This window comes from Vulpes lagopus, chromosome 20 (assembly GCF_018345385.1).
Source record: "Vulpes lagopus strain Blue_001 chromosome 20, ASM1834538v1, whole genome shotgun sequence".
Lineage (NCBI taxonomy): Eukaryota > Metazoa > Chordata > Mammalia > Carnivora > Canidae > Vulpes > Vulpes lagopus.
In genome coordinates, this window is record NC_054843.1 from 38184909 (window position 1) to 38206646 (window position 21738).

The 21738-nt window shown below is 37.4% G+C and overlaps 2 protein-coding genes across 2 annotated transcripts in view; both read left to right on the plus strand.

Annotated features, from left to right (window-relative positions):
* HTR1F (5-hydroxytryptamine receptor 1F) overlaps positions 1 to 20448 on the plus strand; it is a 125466-nt gene extending 105018 nt beyond the window's left edge. Inside the window, 1 exon segment of the mRNA XM_041735101.1 lies at positions 15582 to 20448. Coding sequence (XP_041591035.1) covers positions 15582 to 16729 — 1148 coding nt within the window. The 3' untranslated portion in view covers positions 16730 to 20448.
* On the plus strand, positions 1113 to 2913 carry LOC121479468 (protein arginine N-methyltransferase 3-like). The gene is given in 1 exon segment (XM_041735100.1): positions 1113 to 2913. A coding segment is annotated over 1 exon segment (1365 nt). The 5' UTR covers positions 1113 to 1235; the 3' UTR covers positions 2601 to 2913.
* Positions 20449 to 21738: the final 1290 nt, after the last annotated feature.

Genomic DNA, 21738 nt, shown 5'->3' on the forward strand with positions numbered 1-21738 from the left:
AAAGTTAGAACTCTTTTTCTTTAATTTTTATATAACAACAACATAAGCAAAATTAGAACTCTTAACCTCACAAGAGCTTTCACTGAGTTTTAACACATCCCAACCATGTGATTTTTTTTTTTTTTAGAAAATAATTTACTATGGCATTTTTATTCATGTTCAGGTAAACTTAGCCATTGTCTCCTCAAACTTTGAGAAAGACTTGTCCATCCATTATTTTATGCTAGATTAGGAATACAAAATTAAGTATCTAAGTTAAGATATTTACCAGATGGCTAATACTTAATTTGAGAAAGAAATTTTGAGAAAGAATTTTGAGAAAGAAATTGAGAAAGAAATTGAAAAAGAATTTTTTTAGGGGTGCCCAGGTGGTTCAGTTGGTTGGGGTGTGAGTTCTGATTTCCTCATGGTCTCAAGGTCATGGGGTCAAGCCCCACACTGAGCTCCATGGTCAGTGGGGTGTCTGCTTAAGATCCTCTCTCTCCTTCACCCTCTGCCCCTTCCCCATCCTATACACTCTCTCTCTCTCTCTCAAAATAAATAAATGTTTTTTAAAAAGAAATTTTTAAAAATATTCTTCATATCTAGCATATAGCTAAAATTCAACTTTTCAGTAACCTTCCAGTAAAGGTACAGAATTTCTAGATTCTTTGTCTAGTTGCTGGTAATAAACACTTACATAAAACATTATTATATCCAGTGTCAGTATGGAGTGAACTATTTGCCTTACTGAATGCTCAAGATGAGGTAATGCTAGGCAAGGAGGAAAGAAAGATCGCGAACGTGTATTTCAAAATTTGATCTCTAGCTTGCTAACATATTGTTTTCCATTTTTAACTCAAACATTAAAAGAGTACATCATTTCTCAGTTATGGTAATTGCACATTGTTTCCTCCCACCACCACCTTCTTACTGTGGAATTAGAAAACTTGACGTTAGAAAACGGCATTAGCCCCGCCCCCGGACGCGGGCCTCCCCGCCGCCCTGTGCTCGTTAGCGTCGGGCGCCGCGGGCGGAGGGAGCTGCCGGAGCTGTCGGACAGCGGGGACGGGGACGGGGACGGGGACGGGGACGAGGCCGCCTGGGAGGACGCGGCGGAGGCGGGGGCCGGGGCGGAGGCCGCGCTCCCGCAGGACCAGCAGCAGACGCCCTGCCTGTTCTGCCACAGGTTATTTATATCTGCTGAAGAAACATTTTCACACTGTAAGTCTGAGCATCAATTTCATATCGATGACATGGTCCATAAACATGGACTTGAATTTTATGGATACATTAAACTAATAAATTTTATTAGACTTAAGAATCCTACAGTTGAGTATATGAATTCCATCTACAACCCAGTGCCTTGGGAGAAAGAAGAGTATTTGAAGCCAGTATTAGAAGATGACTTATTACTTCAATTTGATGTAGAAGATCTTTATGAACCAGTGTCAGTCCCATTCTCATATCCCAATGGCCTCAATGAAAACACATCTGTTGTTGAAAAATTGAAACATATGGAAGCCAGGGCACTGTCTGCTGAAGCTGCATTAGCTAGAGCACGTGAGGATCTGCAAAGAATGAAACAATTTGCTCAGGATTTTGTGATGAACACAGATGTCAGAACCTGCTAGTCATCTACTACTGCCATTGCAGACCTCCAGGAAGATGAGGATGGTGTTTATTTCAGCTCATACAGGCATTATGGGATACATGAAGAAATGCTAAAGGACAAAGTGCGAACAGAAAGTTACCGAGATTTTATATACCAAAATCCACATATCTTCAAAGACAAGGTAGTTTTGGATGTTGGTTGTGGAACTGAAATTCTCTCTATGTTTGCAGCTAAAGCTGGGGCAAAGAAGGTTCTTGGAGTTGATCAGTCTGAAATACTTTACTAGGTAATGGATATCATAAGACTAAATAAACTTGAAGATACTATTATACTAATTAAAGGAAAGATTGAAGAAGTTTGCCTTCCTGTAGAAAAAGTGGATGTTATTATATCTGAGTGGATGGGCTATTTTCTTCTTTTTGAATCTATGTTAGATTCTGACCTTTATGCAAAGAACAAGTACTTGGCAAAAGGAGGATCAGTCTACCCTGATATTTGCACTATCAGCCTTGTGGCAGTAAGTGATATGAATAAACATGCTGATCGAATTGCGTTTTGGGATAATGTCTATGGCTTCAACATGTCTTGTATGAAGAAAGCAGTTATTCCAGAAGCTGTTGTGGAAGTTTTAGATCCGCAGACTCTGATTTCAGATGCTTGTAGTATTAAGCAAATAGATTGCCATACAACATCTGTCTCAGCTTTGGAGTTTTCTTCAGATTTTACCCTGCAAATTACAAAGACATCCATGTGCACGGCAATTGCTGGCTACTTCGATATATATTTTGAGAAGAATTGTCACAGCAGGGTCGTGTTCTCCACGGGCCCCCAGAGTGCCAGAACACACTGGAAACAAACAAAATTTCTATTGGAAAAGCCATTTTCGGTTAAAGCAGGTGAAGCCTTGAAAGGAAAGATCACAGTCCACAAGAATAAGAAAGATCCACGTTCTCTCATTGTGACCCTCACATTGAATAATTCAACTCAAACTTACGGTCTCCAGTGAAAAAGCTACAAAAGCACAACTAACTTTCGGTTCTTACTGTGAGGGTGGGATATGGATAGGGGATGGAAAGAGGGTTTTTTTGTGAACATATGGATGCTGGATCCTTCTAATGAGCCTCCTCAATACGAGAGACACATGGTAGGAATCTGATAAAATCCAGCTTAGAAAGGGAACCAACTGATCCTAGTGGACCACCTACATAATCAGTCTTCGAAGTCCAGTCAGCAAGATTTTACTAAATGTAACCCCTACATTGAGGTTAGCTATATTGGAAATCATTTAAATAGACCTAAATATGAAACAGAGATAGTCTTCTGTTATTTTTAATTTTCTTACTATAAATTTTAAACACCAGTAACTGATCAGTTACTTGGATAATGTTTTATTCAATTAGTAACTGTACACAAGCTATTATACATTTTATTGCAGATTTCTACCCCTGAAGAGTAGTTTTTCATTGTATTATTTGCTAGAATATCAATATAATTAAAGAGCAAGTGAGAGAGACCAAAATATGGAAAAGAGCATCACACAAATAATATTTGAAAGACGGCTTAGTTGATCATGCTCTAGTTCTGAATGTCTCATTTTGTAGCTTCTTTCCTCTTTGTGAATATTCTTTTGCTATATAGTTTTCTAGTACTGGCCAGGAAATCTAACTTCAATACATTTATCCTAGGTTTCATACAAGTTTTTAAAGGGAAAAATAAGTACTTATTTACTAATAAGACATCTTTTTCACACCAAATTTATGTGCAGAGTTAAACATGTAACTGACAATATACTTAACAGTCGTGTTATTTTTTTTTTTTTAGTCGTGTTATTTATAGTTATTGATTCAATTTGAAATGCAGAATAGAAAATATTCAATAAAATGTGTACAACAACCATTAGCATTATTAAAATGGTTTATTTTTAACATATAAAGTCTTTTATAAAATCAGAAGCATTTAAAACAAGTCTTAAAGGAATCATCTTTAAGAAAATACAGATTTAAGGACAGCTGGGTCATATAGTTTTCAGTTCAACAGCTAGTTCTTTTTCAAAATAAGACATACACAAGACATACATAGCATAGTGTTGAGCAGTATGAGCTCTGGAGTCCGTTTCTAGGTGCAGGCTCTGGTGACAGCTCATACTTGCTGTCTGGCCTTAGTCATGTTCCTTAACCTCTCTCTCCCTCTATGAATGTGCCAGTTTATGAGTTAATACATTTCAACTACTTCAACCGGTGCCAGACACTAGAAGACACTTAGTAAGGTGATGGTATCATCATCATGCAGTCAAGGATCCCTTTCATGGAATATGTGGTATCTACATTAGATTTTTTGGGAATTGTTCCCTCATCAAATACTACCCTTAAGCACATGAATGTGTGGGGAGATTTCAAGGAAATTAATATTTAATATAGCAGAAACTATTCAAAAATTGTCTTTTGGTCTTAGAGAACTGGACTTGTAGCAATGGGAAAATTAACTCCTTCAAATGATGTGTTTTAGACCATAGTCTCTTAAGTCTTGCTTCTTCTATAAGCATGATTTCTGTTTTCATGGAGTTAAACCAACCAGCTTGTATTTGAATTTAGAATATTACTAGAAATGTGTGGTGCTGATAATATACCTCAAAGTACTTTAAATTTTGTCTGGAATGACTTCATGTACAAATTCAAGTATGGTAAGGTGATAAGAATAAGGAAGCCCCATAAAAAGATTTCATGAATATTTAACCAAAAACCATCTATTTTTTTTAATTAACTTTTATTGGTGTTCAATTTACCAACATACAGAAAAACACCCAGTGCTCATCCCGTCAAGTGTCCACCTCAGTGCCCGTCACCCATTCCCCTCCAACACCCGCCCTCCTCCCCTTCTACCACCCCTAGTTCATTTCCCCGAGTTAGGAGTCTTTATGTTCTGTCTCCCTTCCTGATATTTCCCAACATTTCTTTTCCCTTCCTTTATATTCCCTTTCACTATTATTCATATTCCCCAAATGAATGAGAACATACACTGTTTGTCCTTCTCCGATTGACTTATTTCACTCAGCATAATACCCTCCAGTTCCATCCACGTTGAAGCAAATGGTGGGTATTTGTCGTTTCTAATTGCTGAGTAATATTCCATTGTATACATAAACCACATCTTCTTTATCCATCATCTTTCGATGGACACCGAGGCTCCTTCCACAGTTTGGCTATTGTGGCCATTGCTGATAGAAACATCGGGGTGCAGGTGTCCCGACGTTTCATTGCATCTGAATCTTTGGGGTAAATCCCCAACAGTGCAATTGCTGGGTCGTAGGGCAGGTCTATTTTTAACTCTTTGAGGAACCTCCACACAGTTTTCCAGAGTGGCTGCACCAGTTCACATTCCCACCAACAGTGTAAAAGGGTTCCCTTTTCTCCGCATCCTCTCCAACATTTGTTGTTTCCTGCCTTGTTAAAACCATCTATTTTGTTTTTGTTTTGTTTTTATTTCATGTAAGTGCATACCAAATATTTTTTACTATTTAAAAAGGTGTTTCCCAAACTGATATTTTTGAAAACTCTTGTTTGATTTATATAGGATTTTCACCCAGTGGCTCCTCTGATTTCCTGGTTATAAATAACCCAACTATAGTTGGTAGATCTCTGTTCTTTTCCATTTGCCTTCCTAGGCTAAAACATTCTAATGTGTGTGCCTAAACATTTTATGAGAATAGGAGAGTCCAAATGTTAGCTCTTCAATTACAATTTCAGCCATTAAACTGCTACAAATAATTAAAAACTTCTTAGCCCTTGACAATGATAAATACACTATCCTTTCATGCTGTGGCATATGCACATATATGGAGAGCAAACTACTCTGTTCCAAGGATTTTATTTCATTTCCATTAAAAGAATACATTTTTCCTCCTAAAAAAAAAAGAAAACGGCATTAGACAATTACTATAGATACTATAAAAAGAAGACTGAGGTAAAAATTAAAATACTGTAATATTTTTTACCCTGTAGATGCATTTAATGCTTTCACTAATGCTAATGACAATACTGAAGGAAGAGGTTGCTAGCCCCTCTAAAGGACAAATATAAATATTGAGTTTATTAGGTGCCAGGACCTAATGGATTTATATTTAATCTTCAATAACACTTTAAAAGTTTTGACTCTAGGGACGCCTGGTGGCTCAGCAGTTGAGCGTCTGTCTTTGGCTCAGGGCATGATCCTGGAGTCCTATGATCGAGTGCCACATCGAGCTCCCTACAGGGAGCCTGCTTCTCCCCCTGCCTGTGTCTCTCATGAATAAATAAATAAATCCTTAAAAAAAAAAAAAGAAAAGAAAAGAAAACATTCTCAAGTAAGGAAATAAAGACTATTGGTCTAAAAATAAATAAATAAAAGCTTTGACTCTTATCATCTTCACTTCACCAAAGAAGGTGAGTGTTTGAAAGCTAAAATGACTTTTTGAGCTCATACCGGTGAGGAGACAAGCTTCAAATGAAGATTCATTTAACTCAAGCAGTGTGGCCTTTATTCACAATACATGATAATCTCTTAATAAAGTGAAGCCCCAGTATCAGGAATAAACATCAGTTCTTACTGCCTTCACAACCCCACCCCTTCCATATTCTCCATCCTTCTTCTGCTCATACACATATACACATTCAGCTTCTTCTATGCTAGGTTTCAGCAACAAATAAAGGAAGTAGTATAACATATTGAGTTTGTGCGTGTGTATTTGCTTCCTTTTCCATAACAGGTGCTTCTATAGGTAGTTTCACAGTTCACTGAATTTACTGTAACCTTCCATAAGATTTTTCACTGTTGTGGGACACCTGGGTGGCTCAGTGGTTGAGCATCTGCCTTTGGCTCAGGGCATGATCCCAGGGTCCTGGAATCAAGTCCCACATCAGGCCCCCCGCAGGGAGCCTGCTTTTCCCTCTGCCTGTGTCTCTGCCTCTCTCTGTGTGTCTCTCATGAATAAATAAATAAAATCTTTTTAAAAATGGGTGGGGGGGAATCTCTGGGTGGCTCATCAGTTTGGTGCCTGCCTTTGGCCCAGGGCGCGATCCTGGAGTCCCGGGATCGAGTCCTGCGTTGGGCTCCTGGCATGGAGCCTGCTTCTCCCTCTGCCTGTGTCTCTGCCTCTCTCTATGTCTATCATGAATAAATAAATAAATAAATCTTTAAAAAAAAAAAAAAAGATTTTTCAGGCAGCCCAGGTGGCTCAGCGGTTTAGCGCCGCCTGCAGCCCGGGGTGTGATCCTGGAGACCTAGGATCGAGTCCCACGTCGGGCTTCCTGCATGGAGCCTGCTCCTCCCTCTGCCTGTGTCTCTGCCTCTCTCTCTCTCTCTCTCTCTGTCTCTCCCTCTCTGTGTGTGTGTGTCTCTCATGAATAAATAAATAAAATCTTAAAAAAAAAAAAAGACTTCAGAAAGGCTTAAGGGAATGCCTAGTAGAGCCCTCAGCTAGTGAAAGGGCTTCTGAGAATCTTAAGGATGATGTCCCACAGTTCTAATATTCTAAGCAAACCAAAGAGAAGTCTGCCTTGTAAAACTATGCATGTGGCATCTGGGGGCCTGTCATAACTTCCAATCAGATTCATAGGGAAACAAAGTTTCTAAGAGAATTTTACTAACTTTGGACCAAAGGGGAAAGATGCAGTTCAAAATGAAAAGATTTTTCTATAGGCAGAAAATGGGCGGTGAAATTTACTTAACTGTAAATGCAAACTATTTCTCATTAAAAAAAAAAAAAACAGGATCTCTCTGAGAGCAGAGTCAAGAGCCCAGAGAAGGGATGCAAGAGCCAGAGAATGAGGGAACCAGATTAACAAGTAGAAGTGGATCTAATGAGGGTACATTTCTAACCCTCAGAACAGAGCACGTTGACAGCATTTGCCCAGATGGATTCAAATCAGTGTCTGCTATATGCCTCGCATTTCCTCATCTTTTTGAGAGAGAGATATGTATGTGTGTGTGTTTTAAGTTTATATAAACTTAAATCTGAACACATTCCAAAACTCTACATTTTTGTTCCCTCCCATGTTATATATTTTTGAAGTCACACTTTACATCTTTTTATTGTTTCCCTTAACTAATTATTATATTTTAGTTAATTTTACTAATTTTGTCTTTTAACCTTCACAATAACTTTGTTATTAATCCAGTACCTTTACTCTGTATTTACCATTTCCATTAAGATTTTTACTCTCATGTACTTTCTTGCTGCTAATTAGTACTATTTATTTTCAGCTTAAAGAAGTTCCTTTAATATTTCTTATAAAAATGATCTAGTAGCAATGAACTCCTTTGGCTCTTACTTGCCTGGAAAACTCTTTATATCTCCTTCAATTCTAAATGGTAGTCTTGTGAGGTACAATATTATTGGTTTTCCAACCAAGTCTTTTCCTTCTAGAACTTTGAATATGTCAGGCCAGTATTTTCTAGCCTGCAAAGTTTCTGCTGAGAAACCTGCTGATGGTTTTATTGGGGTTCCCTTTTATGCAAGCAATTTGTTTTTCTCTTGCTACTTTTAAGATTCTCTCTTTATATTCAACTTGCATCATTTTAACTCTAATGTGTCTTGATGTGGTTTATCTCTGGGTTCATCTTATTTGGAACTTTCTGGGCTTATGGAGCTAGATGTCAGTTTCCTGCCATAGGTTATGGAAGTTTTCAGCCACAATTCCTTCAAATAAGTTTTCTGCCCATTTCTTTCTCTCTCTTCTCCTTCTGGGACCCCTATAATGCAAATTATATTCCACTTGATGTTCCCATAGGTCACTTAGGTTATCTTCATCCTCATAAGTTGTTTGTTTTTGTTTTGCTGCTCTGTCTGGGTGAGTTCCAATTGCTTTGTCTTCCAGCTCACTGATCTGTTCTTCTACTTCATCTAGTCTGCTGTGGACCCCTTTAGTTTATTTTTCAGTTCATTTATTGTATTCTTCAGATCTGGGACTTCTGTTTGATATTTTCTATCTTTGAATTTTTCATTGTGTACATCCATTTTTCTCCCCAGTTCAGTGAACATTCTTATAACCATTACTTTGAATTCTTTACCAGGTAGATTACTTATCTTCTTATCACTATGGCCTTTTTCTGAGGTTTTGTCTTGTTCTTTCATTTGGAACATATTTCTTTGTTTCCTCATTTTGCCTGACTCTCTGTGTTTCTTCTATGTATTAGGTGAAACGGTTCTCTCCTTCTCGTTCTTTAAGGAGTGTCCTTGTATAGGTGATAATCCTTATTCAACCTAGCTTTTGGTTGTCTCTCAAACCTTTGTGATTATCTAAACCACCTGATTTATTCTTGATGTGCCCTAGTTGTGGACAGTGTGCCAAGACCTGTCAGTGAGCCAAGGGGAGGAATCTCATTTAGCACCTAGTTTCAGGCTGATTGGAAGTTAGACCCTGAGGCAATAGCTTTTAAATTATGCAGATATATACAGTCATGTGGGACCTCAATCAAAATCCCTTCTAGCCTCTGGACCAGGGGATCTGGAGGTATCCTGTAAGTGATAGTCCCAAAAATTGGGGCTCCAGAGGAGTGTGAAGCTCCAGACCTCCAGAGAGGTCTCATCAAGCACTGGAAGGCTGTGGGGGAGGGGCAGTGCACAAGGATGATTTCTCCCTGCTTATGTTTTGGGAAACCCTCCTTAGCTTCTAGTTGTATGGGAAACCTGAAGCCTGTCCCTTAGGCTGAAGTTCCAGGCTAAGAAAACTGATCTTTTTCACAGGAAGCCTTGAGTTGTATTTCAGTCTGCTGTCTATATAGTTCCCTGAGAGGGGTGGCCTGCCAAGAGCTGTCTTCTGATTGTTACATTATTGGGAGCTCAGGAATCCCAGCCCCCTCAATCATGAGGGCCTGGCAGTTAAAGGATCCCCTCTGTATGTACTGCATGTGCCTGCTGGCCTTAGCTAGGAAACCAGAGTGCAGGAGGTGGGGCACTCTTCCAGGTTTCAGAATAGCAGCAGAGAAATGTTTTGACTGCAGGCATGCACGGGCTTCAGGAATGCAGTGGGAAAGTGTCTTGTCTGTATGTGTGCTGACTTTAAGCTGGGAGCAGGAGAATGTTGTGACATTCTGCAGCATCTGCTGCTCACCAGCCCGTTAGGAGGGGGCTGGGATGTTATAACCACCCAATGTTTTAACCAGGGAACTGGAGAACACTATAATCACATATGCTCACCTGACCCCACCAGGGAACAGGGAAGTGCTACAAACATCTAGGTTCTCCAACTTCTAGAAGGCAGCATGACAGCACTGCAACCACTCACCCTACTTGTCTTAGCAATATAGCAGAAGGATGCGATGTCTAAGCTCACCTACCTGCACAGGGTAGGTGAAGTGTGCAAAGATGGTGAAATGTGCAAAAATGTGTCCACCAGTGCCTCTGTAACCAGGGAGAGTTTCAACTACCTTAAGCCCCTCCAGAAGATGCTTTTAGATTAGCAAATGAATCTCCTTCACATATAGTCTAGGCACTTTTCAAATTGCTTTTTTCTCGCTGGGTCTCAGGACAAGTGAGACCACACCTGAGCCCACTCAAAGGGAAATCTCAGATTTCTACAACACATTGGGTCCCTTAGATGTCTAAGTCAGAAGTTTAGAGGCTTATCTCTCCAGTACAGATCCTATGGGTTAGGTACCTAATGTGGAGCACCAACACATTTCTCCTCCAGAGGAAGAACCAGACTGGTGAGATCCCACCCTTTTGTGTATCGCCACACCAGGGATGGACTTTTTGGTGAGACAGTATCTCTGCCTCTTCTACTTGTCTGGATGTGGTCTTTTTTAATTCTTTGTCTTTTTTTAAAGATTTTATTTATTTATTTATTCATAGAGATGCAGAGAGAGAGAGAGAGAGAGGCAGAGACACAGGCAGAGGGAGAAGCAGGCTTCATGCAGGGAGACTGACGTGGGACTCAATCCAGGGTCTCCAGGATCGTGCCCTGAGCTGCAGGCGGCGCTAAACCGCTGCGCCACTGGGGCTGCCCTTTTTTAATTCTTTGTTGTGGAGAAGCAGTTTTTCTAATTTTCAGATATTTTTCATATATATATGGATCATATATAGCTGTAAATTTGTTGTGTCCATGGGAGGAGGTAAATTCAGTCTTTCTATGCTGCCATTTTGCAGAAGTTCACACCCTGTGTTTATACACCTCTGCTTTACCCTGTACCTGAAAAGGCTTTCACTGGTATCATTAATCACATGGTATGATTAATTCTCCCTCATTCGTTTTTCTAGGACACTACATACACCTCTATTATGCCCTTATTGCATTGTTTTGTTGTATTACAATTATATGTTTGGCTGTTTCATTATTGTGTTAGATTCTTAAGAACAATGTGTTGGGCACCCGGGTGGCTGAGTCAGTTAAGTGTCTGCCTTCGGGGATCCCTGGGTGGCGCAGCGGTTTGGCGCCTGCCTTTGGCCCAGGGCACGATCCTGGAGACCCGGGATCGAATCCCACGTCGGGCTCCCGGTGCATGGAGCCTGCTTCTCTCTCTGCCTCTCTGTCTCTCTCTGTGACTATCATAAATAAATAAAAATTTTTAAAAATAATTACATACCTTATGGAAAAAAAAAAAGTGTCTGCCTTCGGGGATGCCTGGGTGGCTCAGCAGTTAAGCTCCTGCCTTTGGCTCAGGGTGTGATCCTGGAGTCCTGAGATCGAGTCCCACATCCACTCCCTAAGAGGAGCCTGCTTCTCCCTCTGTCTATGTCTCTGCCTCTGTGTGTGTGTGTGTCTCATGAATAAACAAATAAAATCTTTAAAAAAAAAAAAAAGAGTGTCTGCCTTCGGCTCAGGGCACATAAGGCTCCCTGCTCAGCGGGGAGCCTGCTTCTCCCTCTGCCACTCCCTCCCCCTCAGCCCCACTTGTGTTCTCACTGTGTTAAGTAAATACATAAAGTCTTAAAAAAAAAAAAAAAAAAGGACAATGTGTTGTTTGCTGTTTTGTTTTGTTCAGGGATATGTTTGTTTCTTGCCATATTTTATACCTAACAGATTAATCAGCACATAAATAGAACTCAGTAAATATCTCTTAAAGAAATATAATGAGAACACAAAGTATCTAAATTAGAAAGGCAGTAAAAAATTTTTTTGAAAACACTATGAATACATTTCTATTGCAGTTTACATATTTAGACATAGTCTCTATCCTAAACATCCTCATCAAGAAATAAGCGGTTCATTGTACTGGATATTTGCCTCCATTTGAAGATGCTTGTTACTCTATAACAAAATCTTTACTTTACAAAAAAAAGTAGTTACTTTGTAGATCTCATTACTAGAACAGAGTTTTTAAGTAAAATAATAAATTTTTCACTGACAGGAAAATGGTGATTAAGGGAATGGGTTTGTCCTAACAATTATTTATGTTGTCATCATAGAGAAATTTGTTAAACTTTGGTACCTCAGTTTCCTTACCTATGAAATGAGAAATAATAATTGCTCCTACCTTGTGGCACCTGGGTGGCACAATCAGTTGAGCCTTGGATTCTTGGTTTTGACTCAGGTCTGATCTCAGGATCGTGAGACCTAGCCCCACATTTAAGATGTAAAAAAATGGGAATCTGATTGGAGGACATGTATGAATTAATGAAGGTATATGGCTTACTGAAATTTTAATTATAAGTGGCAAGGAAAATAAAATAAAAAGAAAAAGAAACCCAATTGTGATTGTTTACATTTGTTTTCCCTTTTTTGTTGTTGTTGTTTTTGACAAAACAACTATCAGAAGATTAGTTTTCTAAATTTAATAGTGGGAAGATTTCTTAGAAACCACAATAAATTTTATATAATACATTTTTATTTTTTCTTTAGCATTAACTACCATTTTATTGAGCTTAATTTAGATGCTACGATATGATTCTCAGAGGATTCAGCTGAATTATTAAATAATCCACCTGCTAATTTTAAGTTGGTTCATTTACCAATAGAATTCATTTTTATTATGAAACCACATATAACTATTTCCAAACAGCTTCTCTTTTTCAATATTCTATTCAAAATGTTATTTCAGAATTATCTCTGGAAAGACTTTTATGTCAAAATTCTTTATCAGGCAAATTAAAGTGGAAAGTTATTTTTGCTTATAATATGGAAAATGTCATCACTTTTAAATCAACTCCTATAATACTAAATAAACACAAGATAAATTCCTTTGGTACTAAATAATAAACTAATTAATTAAACAGTAAATAAACACTGTTGGAAAGAATTAACTGATCAGGAAAATATTTAGTTTTTAATTGACTACTTGGTACAAGTTTTATGATGAGAGAATGGCAGCGGGGCGGGGGAGAATTAGAAGGAAGGTAGAAACTAATCTACCGTGTTTCTAATATGTCTAACTGGCTTGGAGTAAACATTTCATCTGTGACCACTGACTGCCTAAATGTATTTCAAGATAAAATAGCTAAAGACTATGAGATCTATTGATATAGCAAGGATTTTCATAACAATCCCAATGGTACAGCTGACCATACTATTATGCCTCAGGCCCTATGATCCAGTATGGGTTTAGGAAATATGGTCATATGACCTAACTCATATAGCAGGAATGTCAGACCTACTCTCAATTGAGAGGAACTCATAGATGCAATAGCAGTAAAAGAATTAGACAAACAGTGAGTAACAGCCATGTTGGGTTCTCCCAAAAAACCTCACTCCCTGGACCAACAGCAGCAGCAACACCAACACCTGGGACCTTGTTAGAAATGCAAGTTTGAGGGGTGCCTGGTGACTCAGTGGTTGAGCATCTGCCTTTGCCTAGGGCATGATCCCGGGGTCTCATCAGGCTCTCTGAGGCAAGCCTGCTTCTCCCTCTGCCTATATCTCTACATCTCTCTCTCTGGGTCTCTCATGAATAAATAAAATCTTAAAAAAAAAAAAAAAAAAAAGAAAGAAATGCAAGTTTGAGGTCCCCAACCCAGTTTTACTGAATAGCTAGCTCCAAAGAAGGGGAGAGGCAGTAATCTGCATTTTTTCACAGTCTTCTTGATGGTACTGAAACAAAAGCAGGGAATCACAGGTTTAGAATTTCTAAGGAAAAAAAAAAAAGAATTTCTAAGGAAACTTTAGCTTCCACTCTTTGGAGCTTAGTTGCCCTTCACAAACAGGTAAGTGTTGATACAAATAATGTAGATATATAATGCCTTCTCAATTACACACAGGACAATTACTCATTTTCTGAGTAGTAGGTGTTCACATTTCTTGTGCCACTCAATTTGCTTAGGAGCAAGCCATCAGCATCTGCCTTCAATGGATATTAGAAAATAAAAATTAAATTTAGTACTGATAACCAAACACAGGTAGAATACTAGATATGCTGTACCTCAAGGCTTTATTGTACACACACACACACACACACTTCATAGGAAGTGATATAATAATGTCAAGTATTTTAAAGTATTGTTTTATGGTTTTTAAAGTATTGCTCCAACAAATGAAACATAATCACTTTAAAGTAAAAATAATTTAAGTAATATGGAAGTACAATAATAGACATAACTAAGAATAAAGTTTCAGATTTCTGTCTTCTCTATCTTTTCTTAAGAAATACTTAGCTGCTGGGCAGCCCAGGTACCTCAGCGGTTTAGCGCCGCCTTCAGCCAAGGGCGTGATCCTGGAGTCCCAGGATTGAGTCCTGCATCAGGCTCCCTGCATGGAGCCTGCTTCTCCCTCTGCCTGTGTCTCTGCCTCTCTCTCTCTCTCTGTCTCATGAATAAAAAAATTAAATCTTAAAAAAAAAAGAAATACTTAGCTGATAAAGAATTACTTAAAAAGAGGGATGCCTGGGGTGGCTCAGCAGTTGGGTGCTTGCCTTTGGCTCAGATTGTGATCCCGGGATCCGGGAGGGATCAGGTCTCACACTGAGCTCCCTGCATGGAGCCTGCTTCTCCCTCTATGTCTCTGCCTCTCTCTCAATCTGTGTCTCTCATGAATGAATAAATAAATCTTTAAAAAAAGAAAGAAAGAAAGAAAGAAAGAAAGAAAGAAAGAAAGAAAGACTGATGTAAAACAACACAAACTTTAAAATACTATCTTATAAAAAAGATTAATCCTATTTCATTACACTCCAATTGCTCTTGTTTGACTTATAATTAAGCAATAGCATGGACTGAAGCAAAAATTATAAGACATGTTTGAGTGTCCTCTTTCAGAAGTAGTTATATGGTCTAAGCTCACAATGGTGACTTGTAAAGAAAATAATTTCCATTTCAGAGTGGGTGCCATTGTAAGCTCTCCAAGCTGGCAAGTTCACCCTGTTAAGTGAGTTACTTGGTCATATATGTCACTGTATTAGTGGGCAGTGTTTCATGGCTATTTGACTCCAACTAACTTTATTTCATCTTTTTAAACCAAATGAACTACTTATATTCACAAAGACTTCTAAACGCTTTGACATTTTTCTAATTTCATAAAATGATCATAGAATGCTAGGGATATACCAAAGATATTTTTAATTATTTCCCCTTTACAAAAATTCCTTTAGTCTCCATGAGCCCAATGATAACGTCTGCAACACAACTGAATTAAGTACAGAACTGTTTATGATTTTTTGAATACTGCCTTTACTATGATATTTTCTTATGTTATATTACATAATGCATACATATATACTAATAGTATGTGCTATTAAACTTTTTCTGAAGAGATAAGGGAAAACATAGCTAGGATTAATACAGCTTTTAAATGCAATTCTGTGAGGGTAAAAATTTTACTGAGTAATAGGTTAAGTTTTCTCATAAAAATTGTTTTATTTGAGCTGTATTTGAAGAAATGTTTTGAAAGTTATTGTTTGTTACTGTTCTCATTGAAATTTTTTAATCAAATGAAAAGAAAAGAAAATCTATAATCTAAACTCCCATTTCTTTTAATCCATAGAATATTCTAGGAAAATATATACATATACTTTTTAAACATTTATTCTGAAAGGGAGAGAAAAAATTTTGAACACTTCTCTGAATTGATTTTCTCTTCCTTTGTTACAGGTATCCATTTTTTCAGCTATATTAATCTTTTAAAACAAACCTCAAAAATGGATTTCTTAAACTCATCTGATCAAAACTTGACCTCAGAAGAACTGTTAAACAGAATGCCATCCAAAATTCTGGTGTCCCTCACTCTCTCTGGGCTTGCACTGATGACAACGACCATCAACTCCCTTGTGATTGCTGCAATTATTGTGACCCGGAAGCTGCACCACCCAGCCAACTATTTAATTTGCTTCCTCGCAGTCACAGATATTCTTGTAGCTGTCCTGGTGATGCCTTTCAGCATTGTGTACATTGTCAGATAAAGCTGGATTATGGGACAAGTGGCCTGTGACATTTGGCTGAGTGTTGACATTACATGCTGCACATGTTCCATCTTACATCTCTCTGCTATAGCTTTGGATCGGTATCGGGCGATCACAGATGCTGTGAAGTACTCCAGGAAAAGGACTCCCAAGCATGCTGGCATTATGATTATAATTGTTTGGATTATATCTATTTTTATTTCTATGCCTCCTTTATTCTGGAGGCACCAAGGAACTAGCCGAGATGATGAGTACATCATAAAACACAACCACATTGTTTCCACTATTTACTCAACATTTGGAGCTTTCTACATCCCATTAACATTGATTTTGATACTCTACTACAAAATATATAAAGCAGCAAAAACATTATACCACAAGAGACAAGCAAGCAGGATTGCCAAGGAGGAGGTGAATGGCCAAGTCCTTTTGGGGAGTGGTGAGAAAAGCACTAGACTAGTCTCCACACCCTACCTGCTAGAAAAATCTTTATCTGATCCATCAACAGACTTTGATAAAATTCATAGCACAGCGAAAAACCTGAGGTCTGAATTCAAGCATGAGAAATCTTGGAGAAGACAAAAGATCTTAGGCACAAGAGAACACAAAGCAGCCACTTCCCTGGGATTAATCTTGGGTGCATTTGTAATATGTTGGCTTCCATTCTTTGTAAAAGAATTGGTTGTTAATATCTGTAAAAAGTGTAAAATTTCTGAAGAAATGTCCAATTTTTTGACATGGCTTGGATATCTCAATTCTCTTATAAATCCACTGATTTATACAATCTTTAATGAAGACTTCAAGAAAGCATTCCAAAAACTTGTACGATGCCGATGTTAAAGAAGTTTATCATTTAAAGGTTGGGATTTCTTGAGAGGAATACCTAAATAAATGCTGAGTGATAAAACATTTCACCTTTTAGAAGGAAATACAAACTGCTAAAATTATAAGAATATAATTCATATTTTAATAGCAACATGAATATAAACTTATTGAGTAAAACATGTTTCTTTTGACCATCATTCTAGAGTACTCAAATGAGAAGATAACTTCTCTCAAATGAGAAGATAACAATATTTCACCTATGCAACGTCCCTAAAAGGCTAACTAGAAATATATAATTATTAGTAGTAGCAGTAGTGATTTTTTAGGTTTATGGCTTATAATAATTACAGAAGAGTGTTAATTAATAACACCTATAATTTCTATATCATCCTATGGTTTCATTATACAATTCTATTATTCTATAGAGAAGATGATTCACCACAAAGCAAACATTTCTCTACCTAACTACTTCTGTCCCCTCTTCATATTATCCTGGGAAAGAAAGGAGGGGGGAAGGAGCAAACAAGAATTTCTGTGGCGCCTGGCCAGCTCAGTCAGGAGAGCAGAAGACAGTGTGATTTGTGATCTCAGAGTTGTGAGTTTGAGCCCCATGTTGGGTATAGTGATTACTTAAAAATAAAAATTCAAAACAACTAAACAAAAACAAGGACTCCTAATATGACTGGAGGGAATGTCAAAGTCAGAGATTGATACTGTCTTTGTATTTAGATAGTAAAGAGTAATCATAAAATGAGTTAGGCACTGCAAAATAATTCTGAATACAGAACTTGTGCACATTTAACATATTCTTTGTTCAAAATGAATTCCTAGAATGATATTTTCTTAACCATGTATTACCAACATTTGAAATCAAAACATTGCCCTAGTAACAATAACTCAAGAGGATTCCAGAGGAGATGTTCTAATTGCCCCATGTTTACGTAGGAATCAAATTTAAGGCACTAAGTACCCTAGGTTACTCACCATATTATATTCCTAATATCTTTTTTTAAATGTAAAAGAGATTTCATTTCTGTTAATGTTACAAAGCTCAGTTGCTGGGCAGCCCTGGTGGCTCAGCGGTTTAGTGCTGCCTTCAGCCCAGGGCCTGATCCTGGAGACCCAGGATAGAGTCCCACGTCAGGCTCCCGGCAGGGAGCCTGCTTCTCCCTCTGCCTGTGTCTCTGCCTCTCTCTCTCTCTCTCTCTCTCTCTCTCTCTCTGTCATGAATAAATAAATAAAATCTTTAAAAAATAATAATAATAAATAAAATGTCAGTGATATTTTACACTTCAGAAGTTTCATACCTTCAATTTAAACATATATATATCCCTTTTACTAGAGTGAATGTTATAGGAATTCTTAGAACTTTCCTCTGACTTGCAAAACATCTCTAGTTTTTCAATTGATAGAAATCAACAGCAAAGATTCATATTATGCTAATTATAAATATATGTTTTGTATATCTCCCGATCTCTTCACTAGTTCAGTAAGCCAAAACAGCTCATAAGTTTCCCTATTTATTATCTTACTTATAGAAGAATTAAAAAATAAAATAACCATGTTTCTGAGATTTCATTTCATTTGAACCAGCAAGTTGATAGATTGCCTTTTGGAAGGTATAACATCAGCCAAGATCATTTCAAAAACAATACACTCCTTTTTTAAGCTACACTTTTGTATGTATTTTTTATTTTATTTAAATTCAAGTAATTAACATATAATGTATTATTGGTTCCAGAGGTAGAGTTCCATGACTCATCAGTCTTATATAACACCGAGTACTTATTATATCACGTGCCTCCTTAATGTCCATCACCCAGTTACTCCATCCTCCCACTCCCTTTCCAACAACCCTCAGTTTGTTTCTTATACTTAAGAGTTTCTTATGATTTGTCTATGTGTATTTTAAATAGTCTTTCCTTGTCAGGTACTTAAGAATTCATTACATTAATTTTTTTTATGTATCTATGACACATTACTTCAACGTAACAAATATTTACAGAGTTCTCATTCTGTATAAGGCATTGCGATATACTATATGGAAGGTACAGAAAATAATGAAATACAGTCTCTGACCCTTAACACATTTACAATTTAAAAGGTGAAACACAACAGGGAGCCTGGCTGCCTCAGTCAGTAGAGCATGCAACTCTTGATCTTGGGGTCATGCATTCGAACCCCACACTGGGCATAGAGCTTACTTAAAAAAATAAAAAGATGAAACAAAGAAACAAATGAACACTATAATAGAAAAAAAAACAAAAATCTGGCATGGAAGTTGTTTGCATAATCATGATGATTCAAAGGAAAAGTTAATCATATCTCATTGAGAAAAATCAACAAAATTTCATAAAGAATGTATCTAAAATAGATAATAAATAGCATTTGAGTAAGAGAAGTGGAAAAGCATCATCAGGAGTGAATCCTGCCAGTATTTCATGAGTCTTGTTCATGAAATAGCATGGCAGCTATTTAGGACAAAAGAAGAAATCAAAAGAGAAATTGGCCATTATTGCGGCTGACTTTGAATGTCAGAAAAAGAAGTTTATAGTCAATTTGGTTGTCTGTCAATGAGTGGTTATCGGTGCTTTTTAATAAATAGAAATATCACAGGTGTAGATTAATTCTTTTAAAAGTATGTATACTTGAATGGATTTGAGCAGAGAGGGTACCAGTGATTATGACTTCTTGTTAGTAAGCAAATCAGTAATTGAAGCAAGGGGTGAAGTTCTGAACTTAATCCTGGCAGTGGGAATGTAAAGAAAAACAGAAGAGACAGTAGGAAACAGAATCTACAGGATATAGCAAATTTTTTTCTTGCCCTTTCTCACTTAAATTTGATCCTGTGACTTATTTATTCAAAGACCTGGTAAAGAAGAAATAATCTGTTGAATTAATATATTTACACCCACCTCAGAAACGTATTTCGTCTATACTGGGAGACACAGCCTATTAATCCAAAGGAGTACATGTCAAGCAGAGTAAGGCTCACCCAAATATACATACCACCCTCTACTCTGATTTGGACTAAAGCTCAAATCCAGGGAAATAATGCTATCAAGTGATAGGGAAGTTAAATCTTCCCTCAGAGCTCAGAGAGTATCAAGTTTATTATTTCTGTGTGTATGAAATCATCTTTAATCCAAAAGAGCCATAACACATTGCAGTACTTATCACTTCATCTTTGCATCTCCCCCCATGCTGAAGGTACAGATAATGCTATCCCTCATGAACAAATATAAGTGATTTCTCTTTGATCTTTACATGGTAGGTAATATCAGGGCTAATAACCTGCCATTTTCTCATTAAAAAGAAAAATGAAGACCCCAAATGGCATCACTTAGGCCAACTCACCTAACTGAGGTGTAATACCTAATCTAATTGCAGGTTCAACCTTAATCAGAAATGTTAAATATTAACTCTTCAATCAGGAATTTTCTGATAAGCACCAATGAGGTAATCTGTCACCTGGGCCCTCTATGACCCCTAAAGGAATATAAAGTCATCTGCACGGTAAGACCCCCTTCTCTTCCCCTAAAGTAAAGTGACCTAGCCTGCTACAATCCTTTTCTTTTGCTAATAACTTCCTTTCCCCACTCTTCTTCCTATGAAAAACTTCCATTTTGTACAATTCCTCAGAGCTCCCAATTCATGAATCACTTAATAAAGCCAATTTGATCTTCAAATTTACTCAGTTGAATTTTTGTTTTTTAAGAGTACTTTCTTTGAAATTTATGAAGAACAGATGACACATAACATGATGTACTTCCCTGAATATATAGAATTATTCTCTGTGAAAATTTCTCAAGTAATTGAAAGCTAAAGATTTTCACAGAAAAAAGAATATTTTTCACATCTATAACAAATATAACAATATAATAATGCATATATTTAACTGATAAGGTAGAGAAAGAAAATATAAATATGATAGAAAGTGGTTTACCCTATTAGATAATATGGTAAAATTCCTGCTACAATTTCAAACATACCAGCACCAGAGACATAAGTGGAGGTGGAGGTGCTATTGTTGTTCTGCTTTGTCTAAATATTTTCAAATAAAGGACATATATAAAAGGCAAGGACAAAACATCAAAGGAAGATAGGAAGTCAAACTACTAGATACTAAATTCAGTTCAGTACATCACTATGTACAAATCACGTTTGAAAACCCACTTCTGCTTATGAAGCACCATCTTCACTTTACTCGAATAGGAAGGAATTGGGATGGCCTACCTTAATAGTATCTTGTTGTTTTGTTTCACAATAGGTACACAGGGTCAAATTTTAAGTATAATCAGTTTATCCAAGCACACTGGCAGTTGATGGGTCAATCTTTAATGTAGGACCTATTTCCATTTTGTATCTCTAAAACCAAATTTCCTTGCCCTTTTCTGATGAAACTAACTTTCCTGCCCACCCCGATTCCTGTGCTTCATGGTGTGCATGTTACCTGCTTACAGTTATGTCAGTTCCCTTAGTAGAGCATAATCTTCGTATTCTTTAGCTCAATCCTAAACTTGTCCTTCTGTATACAAGAGTTGTGTGTCAGAAAAACAAAAAAATGGAGAACTAATTGGAAGCCAATTCCTGGGAAATGTCTTGCTCTACCAAATATTGATGTGAAATGTAGGGGTTCAAGAGTGAATGATCAAGAAGGAATTCTTGAGATGTCTTTGGTGCATAAAAGGTGGTTTTGTAAAAGCATGAGGATGGAACCCATGGGCAGAAAGAGCTGCACTGGGGTTGTGAGGGGCCGCTGATTATATAATCAGTTTCAAGTTGGGAAGGGGTTAGGGATAGTGTACGTTTCAAGTGTAAGGAATTTGGAAGAAATTTCCAGGACTCTGAGGGGCTAGCTATTATTAGGCTAAGGTCTTTTACTAGTGTCTAGTAAAACCTTAGTCATGAGACCCTTCAGATGTGTATCAGTGGGCCATACGTTTGGAGAATGATTGCTAACAAATATCTTGGAGGATGTAGAGATAAAGGAAATTTTCAAAGGGATTTTTATATGTTAAATA